At 39.3% G+C, this 24842-nt stretch overlaps 1 protein-coding gene across 1 annotated transcript in view; it reads right to left on the bottom strand.

Moving 5' to 3' along the window:
- Positions 1–15306: 15306 nt before the first annotated feature.
- Positions 15307–24842, bottom strand: part of LOC127574587 (antizyme inhibitor 1-like) — a 34877-nt gene continuing 25341 nt past the window's right edge. The window contains exons 4-12 of the mRNA XM_052023705.1: positions 24322–24498; positions 24010–24182; positions 21825–21959; positions 19030–19111; positions 18434–18514; positions 17774–17939; positions 16684–16796; positions 16087–16298; positions 15307–15947 (exon numbers count right to left, since the gene is read on the bottom strand). Of these exons, the coding sequence (XP_051879665.1) occupies positions 15818–15947; positions 16087–16298; positions 16684–16796; positions 17774–17939; positions 18434–18514; positions 19030–19111; positions 21825–21959; positions 24010–24182; positions 24322–24498 (1269 nt within the window). The 3' untranslated portion in view covers positions 15307–15817. The remainder of the gene's footprint in view (positions 15948–16086; positions 16299–16683; positions 16797–17773; positions 17940–18433; positions 18515–19029; positions 19112–21824; positions 21960–24009; positions 24183–24321; positions 24499–24842) is intronic.

Genomic DNA, 24842 nt, shown 5'->3' with positions numbered 1-24842 from the left:
AAGCTTGGTCCGATTTTAACTGCCCCAAAGCTGCCACATCAGGTCATCTGGTCTCACCCTATCAGAGATATTCCCTTTGTTCCACCACCCTCCCTCCCCCATCTTCCCTGCTAGACTAAATTGCTTCTCTCTTTCCCAGTTCTGATAAAAGGTCTTGGACCTGAAACATTGACTGTTTCTCTTTCTAAGACTCTGCCTGACCTGCTGATTGTTTCTATCGTTTACAGTTTTTATTCCTCTCCCAGCTGCATGTACTGCTCTCTCTCTTTCCTTCTCTCTCTCAGGATAGGTTGAGCGATCTAGGGCTTTTCTCTTTGGAGAGAAGGAGGATGAGAGGTGACTTGATAGAGGTGTACAAGATGATAAGAGGCATAGATCGAGTGGACAGTCAGAAACTTTTCCCAGGGTGACAATGGCTAACACGAGGGGGCATAATTTTAAGGTGATTGGAGGAAGGTATAAGGGGGATATCAGAGGTAAGTATTTTACACAGAGAGTGGTGGGCGCATGGAATGCACTGCTGGCAGAGGTTGTAGAGGCAGATACATTAGGGATATTTGAGAGACTCGTAGATAGCCACATGATTGATAGAAAAATGGAGGCTATGTGGGAGGGAAGGGTTAGATTGATCTTAGAGCAGGATAAAATGTTGGCACAACATTGTGGGCTGAAGGGCCTGTACTGTGCTGTAATGTTCTATGTTCTCTCTCTCTCTTCTCTCTCTCTCTCTCCATACACCCCCTCCTTTCCCCACCTCCGCCACTGCATGTAATTGCCATGCTGCCCCTGCTGCATGTGCTCTAACCCCATAGCTCACTTACTGTCCACAATCCCACTAGCTGCCTGCACTGCTCGCTCACCCTCTGACTGCATGTACTGCTCACTATCACTCTGGCTGGATTTACACATCTCTATGCTCCTGGCTCCATCTACCACCCTCCATCACCCTGCTTCATTCCCCCCAGTTACATACAAAATTGTCAGTATCCACATCTAGATGTCTTGCTCTTTATTCCCCTGCTACATGTACTGCTTTCTTATTCCCTGATACAGCCCTCTCATTGTCTGCATACCCTGCTCTGTCCCACTGGCTGCATTGATAAAGATTAGTGAACACAGTTCTGGGACCCCTATTGTCAGAAGTGGAAGAAATTATAATCATCAATAAAGAAATGGCAGAACAAGTGAACACATACTTTGGTTCTGTCTTCACAAAAGAGACACGGATAATCTCGCAGATATGTTTGGAAACCAAGGGTCCAGAGAGAGGAAGCAACTGAAGGAAGTTGGTAATAGTAAAGAAAGAGTTTTTGGGAAATTAATGCAGCTGAAGGCTGACAAATCCCCAGGGCCTGATATTTTATATCCCTGAGTATAGAGGAAGTGACCCTGGAAATAGTTGTCATCTTCCAAAATCCTTTAGACTCTGGAGCAGTTTGCACAGGTTGGAGTTGGCAAATGTAACCCCACTGCTTAAAAAAGGAGGAAGGGGATAATAAAGAAATAATTACAGATTAATAAGCCAAACGTGAGTAGTGGGGAAAATGCTATAATCTGTTATAAAATACACAATATCAGAACATTTGGAAAGCATTAACAGGATTGGACAAAGTCAGCATGGGTTTATGAAAAGGAGATCACGTTTAACAAATCTACCAGAGTTTTTTGAAGATGCATCTAGTGGAATAGATAAGGGAGAGCCAGCGGATGTGGTGTGTTCACACTTCAAGAAGCTTTTGATGGGGGTTCCACTAAAGAGATTAGCATGCAAAATTAAAGCACGTGATATTGGACGTAATATACTGGCACAGTTCTTATTTTGCACCCCTGGAAGCAGAGGACATGTCCAGTATGACCTGCCAGGGATGTGTTCCTGCTATGGAATGAGCTGCCAGAGGAAATGGTTGAGGCAGGTACATTAACAACATTTAATAGGCACTTGGACATGTACATGGAGAGGAAGGGTTTAGATGGATATGGGCCAAACACAGGCAAATGGAACTAGCTTAGATGGGCATCTTGGTCGGTATAGACCAGTTGGGCTGAAGGGTCTGTTTCTGTGCTGTATGACTCTATGACTCTGTATTTTGCAACTCCTATAGCCTTATGTCCATGTTCTCACTGCTCCCATTCACTCACTGACCAGATAAGTATGTTTACAGTTTATCCCCATGGTCATTTTGGTTTTATCCTGTCAGAGAAATCCCCCTCCCTCAGTCTTCCTGCAATTTAACAAGCTTCTTCTGTCTCCTTCCTAGTTCTGACAAAGGCTCTTCAATCTGAAATGTTGACTCTGTTTCTCTTCCATAGATGCCGTCTGACCTGCTGAGTAGTTCCAGCATTTCCTGTTTTATTTCAGATTTCCAGCATCTGTAGTCTTTTTTTTGATTTTCACTGGTTTGAGAGTCGTTTGATATTCAGGAATCAATGGGTCTTCTTCCGATGGCAGACAGTGATTAGTGGAGTGCCTTAGGGATCAGTGCTTGGTCCCCTATTATTCATTATATATATGTGAATGACTTGGTTGAGAGAACTAAATGTTTCTAAGTTTGCAGAGGACACAAAGCTGGTGCTGGGGGCTGGGGGTGAGTAGCCATGAGAAGGTTGCAGAGATTACAATGTGATTTGAACAGTGTGGATGAGTGGACAAGGCATGGCTGATATAGTTTAACATGAATAAGTGTGAGGCTATCCACTTTGGTTCTAAAAACAAATTATTATCTAAACGACGATAGATTTGAAAAAAGGAAAGTACAACAAGACCTGGTTCAGGTGTACCAAGCAGATGGGAATGCAAATATTATGTTGGCCTTCATTGCAAGAGGATTTGAGTACAAGAGTAAGGATGTCTCGCTGGAACTATACAGGGCCCTGGAGAGGCCCAGGTGCAGTTTTGCGTGCAGTTTGATCACCTTATCTGAGGAAGGATGATCTTGCCACGGAGGGAGTGCAACAAAGGTTTACCAGACTGATTCCTAGGACGACAGGACGAACGTATGAGGAGAGATTGGGTAGCTTAGGTTATATTCACTGGAGTATAAAAGAATGAGAGGGGATCTCAAAGAAACCTAAACAAAAATTCTAACAGGGCTAGACAGACAAGATATAAGGGAGGATGTCCCTGATGGCTGGACACTCTGGTATCAGGGCTCACAGCCTCAACATACAGGACATGTCATTTAGCACTGAGATCAGGAGAAATTTCTTCACCCAGAGTTCTCTATTACTGAAGGCAACGGAGACCAAGTCATTGTACAATATGTATTTCTTAACGCTAAAGGGATCAGTGGCTATGGGGAAAGCTCACTGTAGTGGATAATCAGCCATAATTGTGTCGAGTGGTGGAGCAGGACTGAAGGTCCAAATGGCCTTCTCCTCTTCCTATTTCCTGTTGCTGTGTGCTGCCCTCAGACCACTAGTTCCGTGTACCACCTCCTGTCCCCTTGGCTGCATGTTCTGCTTTCTGTCCCAGTGGCTGCAGGTCCTACTTTGGAAGTGGGCAGATGAAGGAGGACAGGCTGGGTAGGTGATGGGGGGTGAGGGCAGGGTGTGAAGGATGGGTCAATCTGGATTGATGCAAAGTTAAAGATGAAGAAGTGTGTCTCTGAATCATCAGGGCCCGAGTAGGGGACTCCAATGCTGCTCTCAGCTCTGTGCTTCTCTGAGTCAATCACAGCAAGAGTGAGGCCATATTGACAACTGGTCCCAACTATCCTCTGTTCCCTTCACTGTCAGCTCTGGCTGCTGGGAATCTGGTTTGGAGGAGCAGGTGTATGGGGCAAGTTTGGCCGGAATGGATGGAAATAGGGAATGTGGGAGCAGTGCTCCCTCTCAATGGTGGGCAAGAAACTGGTCATCACGTTTTGCATGCAGTTTTGGTCTCCTATCTGTGGAAGGATGTTCTTGCCACGGAGGGAATGAACAAAGGTTTGCCAGACTGATCCCTAGGATAACAGGTCTGATATATGAGGAGAGATTGGGCCGCCTGGGCCTATATTCACTGGAATATAAAAGAATGTACTGATATCCTGGCGTTATTGTACCTGCTGCAAATGTGCCCACACTCTGCCATTGTTCCGTGATAGTCTCCTTTCTATTTAGAGATCCAGAATGGTTCATGTCCATGGGGTTGTGATGTATGGGCTTCCAGAAAAAAGGGGGAGGGAAGTTTACCCAATATAGCCCTCATCCTGATCGCCACCTTTGTGTGTGATGGCATCAAGCTGTGCCTGGAACCTGGGAACACAAAGTATCACTGCATGTTGAGGTTCCCCGTTGCCAGTGCCGCATCACTTGTCTCTTGTAGAAAAGTTTCTGCAGAAAACCACCATCGACTACGAGTCCATGAGGTAGTGGTCAGTACGGAATATCATGGAGGCTCTGTGGGAGAAGGAGATGGTGGATTCTGTAGGGTGGTTCCCTGAGCAGACTGTCAAAATCATTTGGCAGAACGTCTCATCACCAGAACTCACAAACAAACACGAAGACCTTGCTTGGCTGGCATTGAGATGGCTCCTCCGTACCAGACTCTTCATGCACAGTTGGAGCTTCAATCCCACTGCACGTTGCCATTGAGATAGACGTGGGGTGGATGAGACGATTGTCCACCTCTTCATTGACTGTGACTTTGCCAAGAAAATCTGGAGAGGATTCAGTGGTCTTTTGTTCACCTTTCCCATTTCCATCTGTCCATCACACTTAACTACCTGGAATTCTTCCCCCTTGGCCTACCCTTCCTATCCCCTCCCCCACCTGGCTCCATCTGCCCATCACCCCCCCACCTCATCTGCTTCCACCTATCACCTGTCTCATCCCTCCCCCTCACCACCTTATGCTGGCTATCTCCCCTTTTCATTCTCAGTCCTGATGCAGGGTCACGACCCAAATCGTCGACCATCCCTTTGCCTCCACAGATGCTGCTTGACCCGCTGAGTTCCTCCAGCAGTTTGTTTTTTGCTCTAGTGGTCCTTGTTGAGGTTCACCCGGGCAGCTGTGTGACAGAGGACTCAGTGATCTATGGGATGTTCCCAGGGACACATAATGATACAAACATCAACTGCTTCTGGAAGATCATCAACTTGGTGATGGATGCACTTTAGTCTGCCTGAAACATGTTCAACGTAAGGAGATGTCCGCAGGCAAATGTTACCAAGTGGCACATTCCAAAGTGCGGGAGTACGTGGTGAGGGACGCACTGAAATTCGGTGCAGCCACTGCAAAGGCTCTGTGGGGAATGACTACAGTCTAGGGTCCTCCCTCCACTAGGCCCATGTAACAGCCCCGCAAGCACTTCACAGATGCATTATTTAAGAAGGTAACATGAGAGAACATATTGAGTTGATTGTACAATGAGCATGGAGAAAGATAATGTCCTGATTGCACTTACTGTATATATTTTTGAATGAAGTATATTTTTGGAAAAAATATCTACTCACAAATCTAAAAACAAATCTGTGCTTCCATGTCAAAGTAACTAACTGTGTATGAAATATCTTTGTAACTTTTCTGAGATGCGTAACACATTTTATAAATTTGGATCCATTTATTTTTTCCTCCCATGTGATTCTGAGTATCTCTTGCCCTACTGTGATCTGTCTACAACCTTAACCACCACCTCGAAATTCTTCAGTCTGTGGCTTTAGTCTGACTTTGCTTGTATGGTGCTATAGATTTTAATTTCCAGGTGTCAAACATCTTAATATGCAGAAAATATGACTGGAAGCAGACACCTAAAGTATGCATGAAGGTAAAGTAAGAATGAACTGTTGCCTGCAATTTTTTCCACTGAAGTTATCTAGCACTGCCTCTTATTATTGTGCTATCTAATATCCCATTGTTCAATGACAATTCATCAAGGTGTTCTGAAACCTGGGAGCAATTTAATTGGGAAACTTTAGGAACTACAGATATTGGCCTCTCATTAATGTAGTAGGGATCTAAATATGTAAAATTTGTTGATCACTTTCATAAAGGTTGCTTAAAAAACCTGATATTGATCACACTGAAACTATTTTAAACAGCTGGTTGTGAAAATCACCCAAAAGGGTAATGGAAGCAGATTCAATAATAACTTCCAATCAGAATTATAGGCAAAAGTGACTTTATAGAGCTATATAGTTGTGTAGCACAGAAACAGGCCCTTCAGCCCACCATGTCCATGCCGATCTTTTCTGCCTATCTACATTAATCTCATTAGGTCCATATCCTTCTATGCCTTGTCTATTTGAGTGCCTGTCTAAATGTCTCTTAAACATAGTGATTGTACTTGACTCCACCACCTCCTCTGGCAGGAAGTCCCAGATATCAATCAATCCCTGTGTAAAAACAAAATTCCCCTCAAATCCCCTTTAAAAACTCCTTCCTCTCACCTTAAACCCATGCTGTCTTGTTTCTGCTACTTCTACCATGGGAAAAGGATTCTGACTAACTACCCTATCTATGCCTCTTATAATTTTATATACCTCCATCAGGTCATCCCTCAGGGTCCTTTGCTCTGAGGAAAACAAGCCCAGTCCATTCATTCTCTCACATAAATGAAGTCCTCCAATCCAGGCAACATCCTGCTGAATCTCCTCTGTACTCTCTCCAGAACAATCATATCCTTCCTATACTGTGACGACCAGAACTGCACACAATCCTCCAAAGCGAGGTTTAACCAATATTTTGTAAAGTTGCAACATAATGTCCCATCTTTTATATTCTGTGCCCCAATCTATGAAAGCAAGCATGCCATATGCCTTCTTTGCCACCCTATCTACCTGTGTTACTACTTTCACGGAACTATGATCTTGAACCCCAAGGTCCCTCTGTTTACCAACATTCCTTAGCGCCCTACCATTTACTATATATGTCCTACTCCTATTTGACTTCCCAAAATGCATCACCTTTTTGTTGTGATTAAGTTCCATCTACCAACACTCTGCCCATCTTTCCATCTGGCCTATATCATGCTCTGGCCTTAGACAACCTTCTTCACTCTCCACAACACCACTAACTTTCGTGTTATGTGCAAATCTACTAATCATACCTCTTACATTCACATCCAACTCATTAATGTGTATTACAAACAACAAGGGTTCCAGTATTCATCCCTGAGATATACCCCTGGTCATAGATTTCCAATCAGAAAAGCATCCTTCCACCATTACCCTCTGCCTCCTATCACCAAACCAATTTTGGAACCAATTAGCCAGCTTGCCTTGGATCCCATGTGTCTTAAACTTCTGGACCAGCCTACCACGTGGGACCTTGTCAAATGCCTTACTAAAGTTCACACAGATAAAGTTTACCGCCCTGCTTTTATCAGTCTTCTTAGTTACCTCCTCAAAAAACTCATATAAATTAGCGAGGCAGTATTTCCCCTGCACAAGCCATGCTGACTGTCTCTGATCAGTCCCTGCCTATCCAAATGTACATGAATCCTATCCATACGATTTTCTTCAATAATTTCCCTACCACTGACAAAAGGCTCATCAGCCTATAGAAACCCAGCTTATCTCTGCTGCCCTTCTTAAATAAAGGAAGACCTTTAGCTATCCTCAAGTTCTGGCACCTAACCTGTGGCTAATGAATCTGCAAAAATCTCTGTCAGGGCTTCAGTTATCTCTGCTCTTGCTTCCCAAAGCAACCTGGGATAGATCTCATTCAACCCTGGCGATTCATTAACCCTTATGCGTCCTAAGACATCTAACACCTCCTCCTTCTTGATAGTGACCTGCTCCAGATTAAAGGATCAGGGGCCAGGCCCGCTTACGGACCGACCACGAAGGTCGGTTCGTAAGTACGGGTGTTCGTAAGTCGGGCGTTCGTAAGTCAGGGACTTTCTGTACTCCAGATGCAGCCTAACCAGAGTTTTATAAAGCTGCAACATAACTTCTTGACTCTTGAACTCAGTGCCTTGACTAATAATGGCAAGCATGCCATATGCCTTCTTTACCACCCTATCAACCTGTGCGGCCACTTTCAGGGAGCTATTGACTTGGACCCCAAGATCCCTCTGTACATCAACACTGTTAAGGGCCTTGCCATAACAGTGTACTGTTCCTTTACATTTAATCTCCCAAAGTGCAACTCCTCAATACCAATATTAAATGGACAATTCATTTCCCCTCACAGATGCTATTCGACCCACTGAGTGCCTCCAGCAGATTGTTTATTGCTCCAGATTCTAGTATCTGTAGTCTCTTGTGTCTCCTCTTGTTTTTGGCTTATTCAGCTGGAAGAGGGAAGAAAGGAGGCAACAGATTAAACAAAATTCAATTGGAGAAGTGTCCACCATGCACTCTATAGTTTTAATTTAATTCATAATCAAATGAACAAAGTTAGAATTGCTGGAGATACTCAACAAACCAGGCAGCATTTGTGGAGAGGTAAACAAGCTAGCTTTGGAAATTGATAAATTTTCTTCATTATATTAGGCCAGTGTCAGAAGGAATATAATGTGGGGGATTATCTGCTTCTGGATTACTTTTTGCTTTAGTGGATTATCAATAGTATAGAAGAAATATAAAAACAATTACTGTATAAAGGGAATTTATACAGTATGGAGGAATGTGGGTGTTTTTGTATACATATAGAATTAAGACGAGTACAGCAAGCAATTGGGAAGGAACTGACATGTTGGGTTTATTGTAAGGAGGCAAGATATTAAGATTTGGGAAGTCCTCCTGGAGTAACAGTGGACTTTCTTCAGAAAACACCTGGAGTAATGTGCAGCATTTTGATCTCTTACCTAAGAAGACATGTACATGCCTCAGATGGAATGCAACAAGAGTTCACTAGATTGAGTTCCTGGTTGAGAGAACTGTTTGGGCTACACAGTGGCACAGCGAGTAGAGCATCTGCCTTACAGCTCCAGTGGGCCAGATTCAAGCCTGACCTCAGCTGCTGTCTATAAAGAGTTTGCATGTTCTCCCTCTGACAGCATGGATTTCCTTGAAGTGCTCCGATTTCCTCCTATATCCCGAAGACACTGGTGGGGTAATTAGTCACTATAAAATACCCCTAATGAGTAGCTGTGTCATAGCATCGGGGGTTGGGATTGTGGGGAGAATAAAATGAGATTAGAGGAAATTAGTATTTGATGGTCAGCACGGACGGTGGGCTGAAGAGCCTGTTTCTGCGTTGTATTATTATGAGAAAATAATACATATCCAGTCCTTTGAAGAGGGAATGGATGGAATGGGCTTACCTTCGTGAGTTTAGGTGAGTCAGTGGCAATCTTATTGAAAAATGTACAAAATTTCAGAAAGCTTGACTGGGCAGGTGATAAGACACTTCTAGTCCTGCCTGGAGAGTTTATAACTGGTGGTTTTAGTCTCAGAATAAGAGGGAGGCCAATTATCATTGAGATGAAGAGGAATTTCTTCACTCATAGGATTATGAAACTTTTGAATTTTCAGAGAGCTCTATATTCAAGACTGAAATTGATTCCCTATAATACAAAAGTCTATTTCAGACCCAGGGATAGGGTGGGAAATTGGTTAGATGAGTTAGCTGGTTAGCCATGATCTTTTTGTACAACGGAACTGACTCCAGGGCCAAATGGCCTACTGCACCTCCAACTGGTTATGTGACTGAGAAGAGACTAAACATTTGAATAAATATGAACTAAACAGAGAGAGCCAGTGTGGATTTGTGAAGGGTAGACGTAATCCAATGAAACTCACAGGATTTTTTGAAGGTTTACTAATGTGTTGGCTTTGTGGCACAACTAATAGAACTTCTGCCTCACAGCTCCAGCAACCTAGGTTCAATGCTCACCTAAGCTGCTGTTATCTATATGAACTTTCAGTCAGCTTTCACACAAAGGATCACTAAAATCAGAGAATATGAATTGCAGGCAAGCTATAAGAAATTTATTAAAAGATAAAAAATGGTATGGACGTTTAGCATATATGCATGCATATATGCAGTGGAGGCAATATACAAAAGGGAATTAAGCAATTGCATCACCAGTGGGTCAGATCAAAGCTCTGCAGTCCTAGCTCATCCAGTCATGCAAGGTAGTGGACAATTAAACTAATGGCAAAAAAGACATTTACTTACTGCAATTGCAAACACCTTCAGCTGACTGGATTCATTCCAAACGTTATCAAGAAATGGCAGAATGCATTGGATATGGAAGAGGTGTCTGTTGACAACTGAACAGTGGTCAGTTTCATTTGTTATTCCGCAAATAAAAAAGCAGTCTTTTCTGCATGCAGCTTATCTTCTGGACAACATTCAGGTTTGGGTTGATAAGTGGCAAGTAATATTCATATCACATAAGTGCCAGGCAATGACCATCTCCAACAATGGAGTCTAACCACCTCTCTTTGGCTTTAAGGATATTACCATTCCCAAATCCTGTAGCATCACATCCTTTGGGGGTCATTATTCTCAAAACGTTTAACTGGATCAGACACGAACTAGAGTTATAAGTGGAATCAGAGGCTGGACATTCTGTGCAGAATGACTCATCGTCTAACTCTCTGAAGCCTTGCCATTTACAAAGCAGATAAGGAGTATGATGGAATACTCTCTACTTGCCTGTGTAAGTCCAGCTCCAAACACATGAAAAGCTAGATATCATTAGGCACAAAGCAAATTTTCACTCCCTCTCCCGCTGCTGCTGCCCCATATCTACAGCCAGGATTTGCAAGTTGGATGTGCAAGTCCATGAAGCTCTGGTAGATGATCATTCAAATTTGTAACTCCATTGCCGAGAAAGGTAAGGGCAGTAGGCACATGGGAATTCCATCACTTGCAAGTTCCCCTCGAGTCATATGCCTTCTTAGTTTGGAAATATATTGTTGATCCTTTTTGGTTTCTGGGTAAGTGTCTTGGAATTTCAATCCCCACAATACTGGATGAGGACTTTTACCACAAAGATTTCAGCTAAACAAGAAGCCGGAAATACCTTCATCCCACAAAATGAATTAAAAATCACTGTTTGGCAAGATGTGATCCCTAGAGTCTGCACTGAGACTAGCTTTGCACTACATGTTTAAATGACTTATGACCCATAGTGAAGTAGAGAGCTATAGATATCTAAGTTTACTAACAAAACCCATTTAGGCAACAGAGTGAATACAGGTGGGAGTGTAGAATTGCGAAAGGGCATTGAAAGTATTTGAGTTCATGGAATTCAAAATCAGAAATAAGTAGCAAAATGGGTACCAAAGTGGTTTCCAGACAGAAGGGCTTGGAGGTATCTTTTTCTTTTATAATGACTGGCAAAAGGTCAGAATTGCTACTTGACAGGGAATGGTGCTGGGACCACTGTTCACAATTAGTTGGACTTGGAAACTGGAAACACAGTTCCTAACTTTACTGACAACACTAAATTCAGAGATTGGAATATTAAGAAAGTGAAAAAATACAAATTGCACAATCAAGTGTGAGCTGGTGGAAAGTGATAGGAAGACTAAGGAATCTTCATAATGCTTGGATAACAAGGCTCATAAGGGGGTGAAGGAGTATTGGTTCTAAGGGTACAGATACACTAAAGAAGCATTGTAAGCTGTGATCATTAAAAAGCTAATCAAAACTCCCAAGGTTCAATTTATGGAATAAAAGCAAAAAGCATAAAATTATTAAACATGGGGAGCTTTGATTAGACCATACAGGGAAGTGCAGTCACTGCACCGTAAGGATGGTACCAAAAAGATATATTTAACAGAAATAGCTGAATTGACTGGGATTCTTTTCTCTAGGAGACAAAAGTCTGAGGGGTGACTTGATGAAGATATTAAGGTGGTTTGGTAGGATAGTGAATGAGAGAATCTTTCCACTTAAAAGAAAATCCAAAAGGTAGATGCTATCAATACAAATTAGGGAATTCAGGAGAAACCACTCAATGAGTGGTTAGAATCACATGGAGTAGCTGATGCATATATCATTCAGAGGGAGCTGGACAAATATGTAGAATTTCAATATCAAGGGAGGGAATACAATGGGTAGAAGTTATACTACATTTCTGTGAAGGTCTATTTAGGTCCCATCTAGAATCAAGGCATATAATTGAAAATTTACAGTGTGTCAATCAGGAAGAACTTCACCTAAAGGGTAGTGCAAAGTTGAGCTCTGCTCCTCTTGTCCCCTAAGAACTGTTGAATGCAATATAAAAAACTGAAAATGCAGAAATACCAAGCAGGTCAGGAGGTATCTGTGGAGAGAGAAACAGAGTCATTTCAGGTTGAAGACCTTTTACCATCTTGTTTGGCTGCAGTCTTTATGAAGATTCTCCCCCAGAACTGGTAGGTATGGAATTCCAGGGTATTAACCTGGGAATAATAAAGGATCAACCACGTATTTTCAGGTCAGGTAGGAGTATGAATTGGAGAACCTGAAAGTTGTGGAGCTTCCCTCATGCCTCTGTTTTTCCAGGCAAGTTCCGATGACCTGAATTATTAACTTGTCTCTTCATGGATGCTGCCTGACCAATTGATTATTTCTAACACCTGCAGTACTTTGCTTCTGCATTGCTGTTGAGAGATTAGTTCAAGTGAGAACTTCAAAAGTGAGATTTTTGTTTGACAAGGATAAGTGCTATGAATGCAATCCTGGTATGTGCAGATCAGTCATGATGCAATTGATTAATAAAACAGACTTGGAGCAGTATAGCTTCTTCCTGTCCTTCCTAACTTGTCAGGGACACAGCAAGATAATGATTCACCTCAGTTGTGAGGTGGTGGTCTAATGTGTCTCACTTGGTTAAAGGAAGAATACAAGATACTATGTATTTATTGCACCAACAGGGGCAAGAGCACACTTCCTAGTTAGAACTGCTTCAAGCAAATATGATCAAGCATGATGTAAATATGTAAAGACTTCAGAGATTTGCATGCAGATTTACCAAAATAGTTCTAGAAATGAGTGACTTTAGTTACATGGAAAAACTGGAGGAGTTGGAATACAAGAACAGAGAACACTGCAAATACACAGCAAGTCAGGCAGCATCTGTGGAGAGAGAAAAACTGAGCTCACATTTCAAATCGATGATCCCATTCAAAGATCTTTTCCTTTCTCCACTGATGCTGCCTGATCTGCCAAGCATTTCCATTTCAGCTTTTAGAGATGCTGAGGTTGGTCTTATTGGAAGGAGGTTGCAAAGGGATCTGACAAAAAGCATTGAAAATCATGAAGGGTACAAGCAAAACTGTACCCATTGGTGAAAGGATTAAGAACTAGATACAGACTGAAGGTGATTGGCAAAAGAACCAAAAATGATGCAAGGAAAATTCTTTTTACAGTGAGGGGTTAGGGTCTGACATGCATCTACAGGGATTGTAGTGGAGTCAGTTCAATTGTACCATGCAAAAAGAGAGCAGTATGTATTTGAAGAGAGAACTTGTGGGGCTTTGGAGCAAGGGCCAGCAGGTGGGACTAGCTAGATTGCTCTGGACTGACCGTGTGGACTTGACAAGCTGAAATCAGCCTCTTTCCATGCCATAATCATTCACATTCTGTGAAAATGGCTTCATAATGTTCAGACACTATAACAAAGAAAACACCATGACTGTTTGGTCTGTTTGTTCAAAGGCCAATAGGGGCATACAATGCCAATCAGATGATACTCTGGCTATGGTACAGGACACTAAGCAATTCTTATCAAGGGGAAGGAAGTCACATTATTGATTCCAGAAGGGTCTTGTTCTAAATCATGAATATTTTGTTTCCAAGTGGCATCATGATTGAGCTAATACAAAAGATTGATAATGTGATAGAAATGCATGGTTCAGTATTTTCTGATCTGAAACATTGATATCTTGAGGTGGCACATACCACTGAAGAGCACAGGCTGCATCAAAAGCTTTGAAGAGCAAGTTAGGGAAGGAAGAGTTTCTCTACCTCCCAATCCCATTCCACACTGGACCTTTCCAGCTGGTTCACTGTAACATCATACTAGCATTACTTTGTACATGTGGGGGGGAAAAAAAACTGGTTATTTCAATATTACTGCGTGAAAGAAAGATTTTCTGGTCTGCAGTACAAGTATTGATCCAGCTATATCGCTCTTCACCATTGAACATGAAACATTTTGCAGATATAGTCTTGAAAATTTATCCTCACTGGACCCCTCCATAGAGTATTCTGGATTATTAGCAGTGATGAAGATATTCAATGATTTCATTAATTTGAACTATATTTCTACTATTTGTAGTTTCCATAATTAACTATATTCTCAAATAAACATTTTTATTTGTTTAGTCAATACAGAAAGTATAGTGGTTGAAGTTATATCTTTTGATGTGGTACAATTACATTTCAAAAGCATGCCTATAAGGGAAAGTTATCTGTTCTGCAATACATTATTTCCCTTATGCTATGTATATACAATTACATTTCTGATTGGAGGATAGTGTAGCTCAATTTCTGAAAACTATCTTTTACAATAAAAATTATTGAAAACAAGGCTTAAAGACTTGGAAAAGCCAGCTGCTTGCTGTGTTTCCCCAGATGACTAGTATATCACTGTCCAAGATTTGGCACAAGTTCCTTCCAGATCCCACCTTTCTTCTGCTGAATAGTTGAGAATATTCAGCCTTAAGTGCATCAATCAGGCAGATCCTTAAGGGAACAGACCTGGCCCAAAGAGAAAGGAGTTGCAATCTTTACATTCCAATTATTTTTGCTGCAAAAACTAGTGCCAATTCTTGTATGAGAGTTTCAAGTTTGAATCAGTTTTTTTTAAAATAAATGTGGGGCAGCTATAGATAGCTAGTGTGTAGAAGACCAGAATTTCTAGTATATCAAGGCTTGGATTTTTAGTGTGGAAAGGGTTAATATTTCAGATTTACTGAATGGATGTGAATGTGGTTAACAAAAAATATTTGTAAAGATAGCTACACAATTATAGCTTTTAAATATAGCACTAAAACCATTCAGATAAAGCAACAAGTCAAGTCAATCTACTGTCTTCAAAGGTAAACACTGAGGTGTTATGATGTGATAAGGTGTTATATTGATGCAAGTGCTTAAGAGAAACAAAAGCAGAACAGGTCAGCCACCTTGGATTCTTCTCTTCCATTTGTAGTTGTTTTACATTTATCCACTTCAAATAACAGAAGGAAAGAAAACTTGAGAAACTCATCATATCAGTAGCAAGGAAAATGTAGGGGCCTTAGGTAAATAATCATGTAGCATTTTGTATAGCAATATTTTAAACTAAACAGCAGATTTGCAGTTTAACTCATGATTTCTCATCCTTAACAAGCTCTGGTATGTTCTGATTTTGTTCACCTTAGTGCTCAATTAACAAAAAGCCAAAATGAAGCTATATAATTTTATTGGAAATCAATAACAGGGACAATAGATCATATAAAGTTTGCTGCAATTTTACATTTATTAAACTACAGAATGAAGCACATATTTTACACATCCTAAACATTTTACACATCAAATTGCTCTGGTTATTCTGTTAAATGGGCAAATGAAAACCTCAAGACATCTATAACAAGAATATCTGTATAAAAATTGTGAATATGTAAACTGTTTAAGCAGGGAACCCAGTGTCAGGTTTCCACCTCTTCCAAGTCATCCATTTTGTTGCATATTTTATTGTTGGTTTGTGGGGGAAGGGAAAGGGAGGGAGAAAGTAAAAAGTTACATCAACTCACAGGCTTCATTTCAGATGGTTAAAATGTTAATTTTTTTCCACATGACCACTTGTAGTTATTCTAGCTGATTTCTGCCTGGTCCCGATTAACTACATCAAGTGTTCAAGTTAAAATTTTAACAAAAAAAATTAAGAAAGCAGGATTGTTCCACTGGTTTCCTTCCATGTTGGAATGTCAACCAGACATGCGACTGAACAGAACTGCAATTCCGTAACTTAAGCACTGATGCCAGACAAACCAGTAGCTGGAAAGCCACCTTCCTGGCTCAGCTGAAAACAAGAAGGCACACATGAGGAGTTCTTCACAGATGTTTCCAACGTTAAACCAACTTCCTGCATCCAACACCTGAGACAAAAGAAAATCCATCAAAGATGAACATATAAAAAAGGAACACTTATCTGCCCTATTTCAGCAGAGTGATTGGTCATAATCATAAAGAAAAATCACTGCATTTATTTAACAAGTCTAGTTCTGAGTTACTCACCAATCACTTATTGACATCACACAGTAAACTGGCAGTTTCTGGAACTCATTAAAAGCAGATTGCTTCAATGTGTATGCTCCCATGTTTTCAAAGATGACCCAATCACCTACACTTAATTCAGGTAGGAGACAGTGTTCTACAACCTGATCAAGCCCATCACAGGATGGTCCCCACAGGCTACTGGCAAATACAGGCTCTCCTGAATTAGGTTTCTAATAGAAAAAAAAGTAAATATATCAGAATGATTTTTCAGCTATATTGGATTATTCCACATTTACCCAGAAAACATCAAACAGGTTTTCATGCTCAAAATAAGTAACTTACACCAAGAGTGTATACAAAGATATTTTTATTTACAACTAAGTTAGTGCTAAATTAATAGCTGCCTTGTATTATTTTCACTCCCAATGCAAGATATCTTAGTGTTACATTCTTCACCTGTCAGTACATTCATCTTAACAACTAGCTCTATCAGTTCAGATTTTGTATTAATGCTGGACAAAACTAAATTTACATTTAATGTACATGCTTTACTGAGCTTGATATTTTCACAAAATACACATCAATTACATGCTCTTTACAAAATCATTAACCCACCTTGTGAAGAATTGGAATGGCATTCACAGTTCCGTACAGACTGTTTGTAAAAGAGCCGTAAACACCATCACTTATGTAATACATGAAGAATGGCTCATCGTTCATAGAAGAAACTAAGGGATAAAGGAATCATGATTAATATTCAGTAGTCAATTTTTGTTATTTCTCATTTAGTATAATAAAGTAGTCACTGTAGAGAGCAAGTCAGTAGATATGTACATTATCCTTCCAATGAAGTCAAATTCAATCAAGATTGACAGGATGACAGGCCAACAATTTAGCGACTTTACGAAGGATAAGGTTTCAAATGAAAGATTAGGAAAAATCTCAGGACTTAGAGTATGAAGAAGAATTGTTATAGAGAAATACAAACATATGGATTAAAAACGTTAGCTTTGAGCCCTATTTCAACTATACCAAAAATGCACAATGAGTAAAAATTTAAAAATGAGGCCAGGAAGCACTTCTTTCAATATGACGAATATCAGACACCATCTTTTTGGTAGGGTAAGTGATGTAAATCATGAGATAAATAAATGGCATTAAGAAATTGTAGGGTTGCATGGAAAGATGAGCTAAATTAGCTAATTGGCCCCCTTTATCTGTAGTAATCTTTTGGAGTTTCTAGTAGGTTCAGTCTAGTTCCTTGAGAGTCAAAAAAAATCCACAGGATAAATCAATCCTATGATGTGAATCCTCTTTTAGAGAAACTTCAACAATGGGTGGTGGTGGTGGGGAAGAGAAATGGAAGTGAACTATTGAAGACAGGGAGAACTCATTTCAGTTGATAATAAAAGGATACTATTGGTAAAACAGAATTCTGTTCAAAAATTAATGCTACATCCAATCTTTATTTCATATCAATAAATTGAAAATGGGGTGATAAAAGCTATTTCTAGTATATCAAACCAAAAAGCACGTCATTAAAACATAAAGATAACTAATTATTAGACATCACAGTCAATGATTGGGACAGCATTACAAATATCCTATGAATATTGTATAGCATCTTATGAATGAATTGCATAAATGGAACAAACAGCATACTGTTCAACTAATAATGACACTCAGTAGAAACCCATGGGATTACCTTCAGACTGATCCTGTGAATCTCTCGCAATAGTTTTCTTAGCTACTATGTTAACTGCTAGAGTGAATGCAGAATTCACATAGTAGCTACCGGGTTCAGCAATAATTTTAGTATCACTTTCAGGGGGGAAGTAAATCTCAAGGAGTGGATTAATGGCATCAAAAACCTAGAATTGGAGAAAAATAAGTCATGGAAACTCATTCACTTTCACATCCTACATCAACACTTAAGCTTACTACATAATGCTCTACTAGTAAATCATTAAGAACAAACCCATCACTATTGATATATCATGAAATCATTACAATTTGGTTTGCATGCAAAGTTTCTGCAATCAGCAAACTAACACAGCCAAATTTTTTCAAAAGTTTATGTAGTTTATTACTTTATTCCTAATCTATGGGAAACATTAGGTAAGCCTCCAAAATATTTGGTGAGATGATATGTAGTCGTGGAGTAAACTTGTTATCAGGCTTTTACTAACAAGATTTTCCAACCAGAAATTATCAAGTGCACAAGAACAGTCCAAATGTTTTCCTAAACTTACTATTTGATCATGAGCAAAGATTGAGCTTGGGGAAGTTGCTTTTATATAAAAAAAAGTATATAGGACATTTTAATCCCAAAGTTGGAAGAAGTTAAAACAAAAAATCTTCACACCTTTTCAAGCTGTAATTCACCATCTGTTCCAGAAAATCCACCTCCAATGTCAAGCAGACTCATGTCAAAACCGAGCTCTTTCTTTAACAGAGAACATGAGGAATCAGGAAGTTATATTCAATTTTGTTTTAAAACAGTAATATTTATAAACTGCATTTCCTTTAAAATGATATGCAAAAGATAAAACTATGAATACACTATCTTAAAGGTTAAAAGTTTCGAACAAAATAGAAACTGAAAGGCATGGTTAAAGATGGGTTGCTAGGCAGTCAATTATAGTAATGGCCACAGACCATTGTTTTTAAATCTGACCCTTCAGAGCGGAGAGGCAGGAATGTCAATATGTCACACAGTACCACGTTTGCTATATTTCTGAAGTTTCTATCAAATTGCATCCAATTTCTGATAGATACCTTGAAATGAGGATAGATGACCAGTAAGCCATCAATTTACAATAACCAAATTCTGTAAACCAATAGCACTCTTATGAGTAGCACCCTCTACTGGATAAATTCTATATTGTAAACACATCATACTTCAGACTGTATGTTGTTAATATAATATGTTAAAGAACTCACAAATCAGCAGGAACTTACAGCCATATCAAAGATACATCGAGCATCAGATAAAGCGTGCAGGTAAGTCTCTACATTGCTGTTTGAGCTTGCAACATGAAACCTGTTGAAAATATTATAAATATATAATTTTTGAATTCAGTCACCTGGTATGTCATTTACTCATCTCTGCAAGGCCATCTTTAATCAGATTTAACAGTGAATAACCTAGATACCTCTTTTTTTTTTTTAGCCGACATGTAACATTTTCAACAAAACTCAACCCATTAAGTCATTAATGTGGCCTGGATAAATCTGGCCTCACCTTAGAGATATTTGTCCTATCTACTCCACTCCCATCCTCTGCGATTCAAAATGTGTTTTCTCACCTTCCCAAAAACAACAGTCTTTGGCCTGAAACTTTTCACTTCGCTTTGCTTCCCATAGATGCTGCCAGATCTGAGTGTTTCCAACACTCTGTTTTTATTTCACATTAACTTATTAATCTTAAGTCATTGTGATTTAATTATATCATAGGAATTAATGTTACCTAAAATCAACTTTGTGGGCTATCAGAGCAGCGTAGGATAAACCAAAATATAGCAGCATGTTAGATGGCCAAAGGAAATGCTAACATTTTATATTTAATATTTGTAGGAGTTTTGTTCAATAAATAAATGATTAAAGTTGTCACACTGTTTATGCCTTTGTTAGCAATGAAAAGACTAGAACCTCGTACCAAAGTAATTAGATATAAATGGTACTATGAAGCCAAAGAAGCCTCAGCAGCAACACCACATGTTATAAGGTGTCAAGAAATCTATATTTTCTTTATATCTGTCATCTGGGCATCACTGGCAATGTGCCAGCTTCTTGAACCACTGCAGTTCTTCTGGTGAAGGTACTCTTGCATCATTGCTGGGAAGGGAACTCCAGGATTTAGACCCAATGTAGAAGCAGCACTGGGGACTAGGAATTAGTGTAGGCCAGCAAGAACAGGTGATGGGCAAACTGAACCTTAAGTGCAACGTCGATACAATGAACTCCATACACTTTGAAGTTTTAAAGTGCTGCCTGCTGTTCCTACTTGGTACTTCAAATCTTACTGAGAATAGAGAGTAGAGATTTTTCTACTGCCCCTCCCCTTTAAGAAACACAAAACTCTTGGCGCTAATTTATGTTTCTTGTTCTTTTACAAAAAGCAAAGTGCTGGCAAAATAGTTGGCCCAGATTAAACTATAGAGACTGCATCACTGGAACTTTAAATCTGAAGACTGCAATTTGTGGCACGTGAGCATTTTATTAAGCTTCACCATGAAAGTAATTTGTTTGATTCAGAACTAAACAACTTATCAGCTCAACCAACGCCAAGATCAAAAAAGTCACGCAAAAAAAGCATCACAATTTATATGCTAGCTAAAGAATGTACTGCAACACAAGATGCAGACTTAATTAGACAATGTACAAGCTAAAAGGTTAGTGTTTGGATTAGATTCTCATTATTCGCTGGGATAGGGGAACAGACTCCTTGTGGATAAAAAATACTGCCATTGCCACTGCAGTAAAACTGCAATGATATACAGTGGTGCACCTCTACATGGATGCAACAGTTTTTCTACGAGTTTCAGACTACGTTGTCATTAAGCTGAAAAATACAAACATTCTGGATCTTGGCTCTGGTCACAAAATTACCTGCATTGCTGATCCTGTTTCCAGCCCAAACTCTGGACCCTGACTCTGGCTGCTAACCAGCCTATATCCCAACTATTGATATTGTACTACCAGCCAGCACAAAACATCAAATGCAATCTACCTTAGAGAGGAGAACAATGATTTGGTGTATAAGCTTCTCTATTTATTGCAATTTTATAACTAAAACTGCATGTGGTAAATTAATTTATGTATTTTCTGGCGTGAACCAAAAGAATAAAAGATTGTTTGAAATAGTCACATTATGTCAAACTACACTTTGAGTTATATCCCATTTTACCAAAACTAGAATTTTTTTTTGAGGAGGTCATCTGTCTAATTAATCAAAATGACTACTCCCACACCAGGCACCGAGTAAATGAACAAGCTATGGAGCTCCCCACCCTTATGAATGACAATTTGGTGTTTTCCAGTCTTAGTCACATTACTTTCTCTGAACTCACATTCCCAAATGCATCCTCCAATTTTTGTTATGGCAAGGATGATCAGACTGAAATGGGAGGGAAATAATGCAGTTTTAAAAAATTATTTTGTAATACAAAGGATGAAATTTCACTTATAGGAAGAGTGACTACCCAAAATTGAAAACTACATAACAAAGCATATATGCAGTACTCTAAAAGTCAATCTACAGACTAGAATCCACAGCAAACACATCTATATTTCTCCCTTCGCCAACCTACAAACTTGGAATGTTCATGTTCCTGGGACTGGAAGGGCAATTTACAACCCTTTAGCAGTCTTTTTCAAATTTCTAGTTCAGGAACTTCAAGAAACTGCAGAGATACTGATGGAAGACAGAAGCCAGAAAGATTCCCCAGTATTTCAAAATGAGCAATGAAAAACCATCTGGATTGCCACTTCTGTGAAACTCAGTGTTCATATTTCATAGATTTAAATTGCCGAGAAGTTTGCTGGGGCATTTTATGTTCTGCATGGAAAAACTAGAATTTTTGCACCTTGGGCAAGGTGCACAGATCAGAAGAACTGTATAAATCAGGAAAACTGTATAAATTTAATATAGTTTAAGATCTGATTTTAAATAAGCAAGCATAGCACATGGCTTAGTTTCACGATGTCTCCCCAGGATTTGGTATTATTGAATTTAAAATAAAACTGCTGCTCACCTTACACCAACCACCTGAATCCCTAGTTCTTTGGCAGATTCCAAAAGGTGTCTGCAGTCCTTCAATGTAGCTCCAAACTTCATACCCATCTCATTTTCTTCATTTGAATCAGCAGTTGCAATGTCTACCAAGAGCCTAAGAGAAGAGGAAGATGATTGGGGCACAGTTGGTTTACATCATCATATGTGTAGCTTGAAGACTGTCAGAAGTATGAAGATTATGTTGGCAGAAGCTCCCACTTCCAAGCTCTGAATGTGAACCTAAATAAAAACAAATCCTGCGCAGGAGAGAAAACTGATGATTAGGGCCTAGATGTGTAGCTACACGTAAAGGACAGGGAGGAGAATAAAAATGTAGCAAGCCAAGACTCAATTGTTTCATCAAAAGAGTTGACTGGATACTGTAACAAAAGACAATTTAAGAACAATAGTGCACTTAAGTCAGCCAATCAATTAAGTCTAACTCTAACATCAATAGCAAAATCTTGCTTACCAAGACAAACACTTGTTTATTATACTATTATTGATCTAACTACCCACATCATCTCACCCAGCATTAAAATTTTTCTATGTTATCTTGACTAAGATAGCAATATAATAGATCATTTGTATTTTGAAATTTGGGCACGAGGGAAAATATTCCACTCCGATCAGCTGCCCATATTCCAGATGGAAGGTACGAATGTGTAGTATGGGCAAGACTGAATCTACAATTTTCCATCAGCGCCAGGATAACAAGCCACTATATGTTGTGTAGGCTTGAGACAAGTAATTAATGCCAACTTTGATGGTAACTGCCCTCTGGTACCTCATCTTTGGAACTTTTCAGCACAACCTTTGGCTTAGAAAAAAAAACAGGCTCTTTCCTGTCATTTCTGCTACTGTTTATGCTTTGAATGTCATTGCAAAAATTTGACCCATCCCTTCTCATCGGTTTGCAATATTATAAAACTTTCCAAGCTAAAAACAATTAATATCTGTATATGCAATATTATTGAACATCCCACTATCCAATTCTGAAACATATCTGCTACAAACAGGCCACAGTTATACAGAAGTGTCAAGGACATCCCGTGAAACTAGCAAATATTATTGTACAGTAATTTTTAGCCATCTTGAAGTAATCTGAGCATTAATAGTACAATTTCCATGGAATACATTTAACTTTTAATTCACTTTCATAGGTATGAAGAGAATAAATTAAACTGGTGCTGTAAAACGTGCTTTCTGCTCCCTGAGTTTCTGCCACTTGAAGGCTGCTTTCACTTCGAGGAAACATGCATCCTGAGAGCGAGTGCCTTCAGGTGCCATTGGAGCAGCGAGGAGAGAGTTTGGCAAATAGTGCACTAGGATATTCAGATTTCCTGCATTCTGGCACCTGACAACATTTATACTGCTTGTAACCACTAACAAGATAAACTTGTCAAGTGCCCTTGTATAAATTAAGACAATCTCTCGGGTAGGGTGCTTCCTAAAAAAATTAACATCTAATTCAAGACTTTGTGAAAATTATTGCCAATCTTCCAGATATCACTTGTACAAATAAACCAGCCCCTTGGTAAAATAAAACACATTTATAACCAGTGCAGTTTAATCTTCCACTGATATTTTCCAAACAGAAACAGAGGTTTCAGTTTTAAAAATGTAAAGCTCAAGCCAAGATAACATGCGTTTTACCAAGATCTACAATGCTCTGCAAAACCTGAAATGATCTCATTCAGTAAGACCCATCAAAAAAAGTTTTAATGCAACTTTTTAATGTAAAATATCAATGTTCATATGTGAAATATTAACAAAAAGTGCAAAACATCTGCAAAAAAGATGTTATGTGGTAAATGTTGAGGATGTTGGATGTGTAAAGCATTATTTTGTAATGCTTAAATACTTTAAATTATAATTCTGATGGGGAAGATAGAGGGGACTTCTGGCGACGTGGCTCCTGAAGTTAAATCCATTTGTGCTTGTATTCAGAGCAGACAAATATTTTTAAAAAATTACCCAGTTTAAATTTAAAATATGGCAGTTTAACTCCTAAATTGGTAACTCCTTGAACAGTCAATGCTACGTGCATTAAAGTTTTTACAATGACATATGCTGCCCAATGGCAGTACAAGAAGGGAAAAGCATATTCTTGATTTTGTTAAAGAATGTGCTACTGAATATTTTAGTCAGCTTTACACACTTACTTGGCACTAGGATGGTTGCGTGCAATTTTCAGAAGTTCAGCCTCGTTATCACAGCTCATGACATTTATTCCTTTTTTGGCTGCATATTTAATCTGGGAGACCTGCTTGCATGGGTTTATGTAGATGATATTGTCAGATGTTACACCCAAGCTTTGCACAAGAGTTATTTCATTCTGTGTGAGGAAATATACAAGATCAGACTAAAGCGTTTCTATTTGATAATTAGCCACATGATTTAAATTAAGAATTTAAAGAACATTTCAGAACTATGAAATAAAAACAAGATTGTGAACTCAAACTATAGCAAGTCACCTTGTTTGCACAGGCAAAACCTGTTCCAAGAGCTGCCAGAACTTCAATTACAGATTGACTGCTGTTACACTTGACAGAGTAAAATGGTTTCACGTGCGTCATCACATTCTGCCATCGAATGTTCTTCTTCATAACATTCCCAAGATCAGCAACAAAAAAGGCATTCCTTTCGGTTTGCTAAAATTGATTACAAAGATATTAGTTTCTAAATGAACTCTGTGCTAATATAGCTTCAGTTATCTAAAACAATATTTTTGTTGAAGTTTTTTTAAGGAGCAATAGCTATAGAAAATAAAAGTTCTCCAAGACTTGATTAGTTAATATTCTAGAGAAACTCAGCCATAAATAGGACGGTCACAATTAAATTTGATTCCCAAATTGTGCTGAAATAGTTAGCTTTTGCAAGCTAACTGAATCCCATCTAGCAACCCTCCCAAAATGAGGATGTAAATGTCACATCATGGCAAAATCCTACTTAAATTGACTGCTGGGAGCATCTATAATTTCCAAAATTAATAAGG

This window comes from Pristis pectinata, chromosome 9 (genome assembly GCF_009764475.1).
Source record: "Pristis pectinata isolate sPriPec2 chromosome 9, sPriPec2.1.pri, whole genome shotgun sequence".
In the NCBI taxonomy this organism is placed as follows: Eukaryota; Metazoa; Chordata; class Chondrichthyes; order Rhinopristiformes; family Pristidae; genus Pristis; species Pristis pectinata.
Note: the sequence above shows the minus strand (reverse complement) of the source record. Positions and strands in the feature narration are given on the sequence as shown.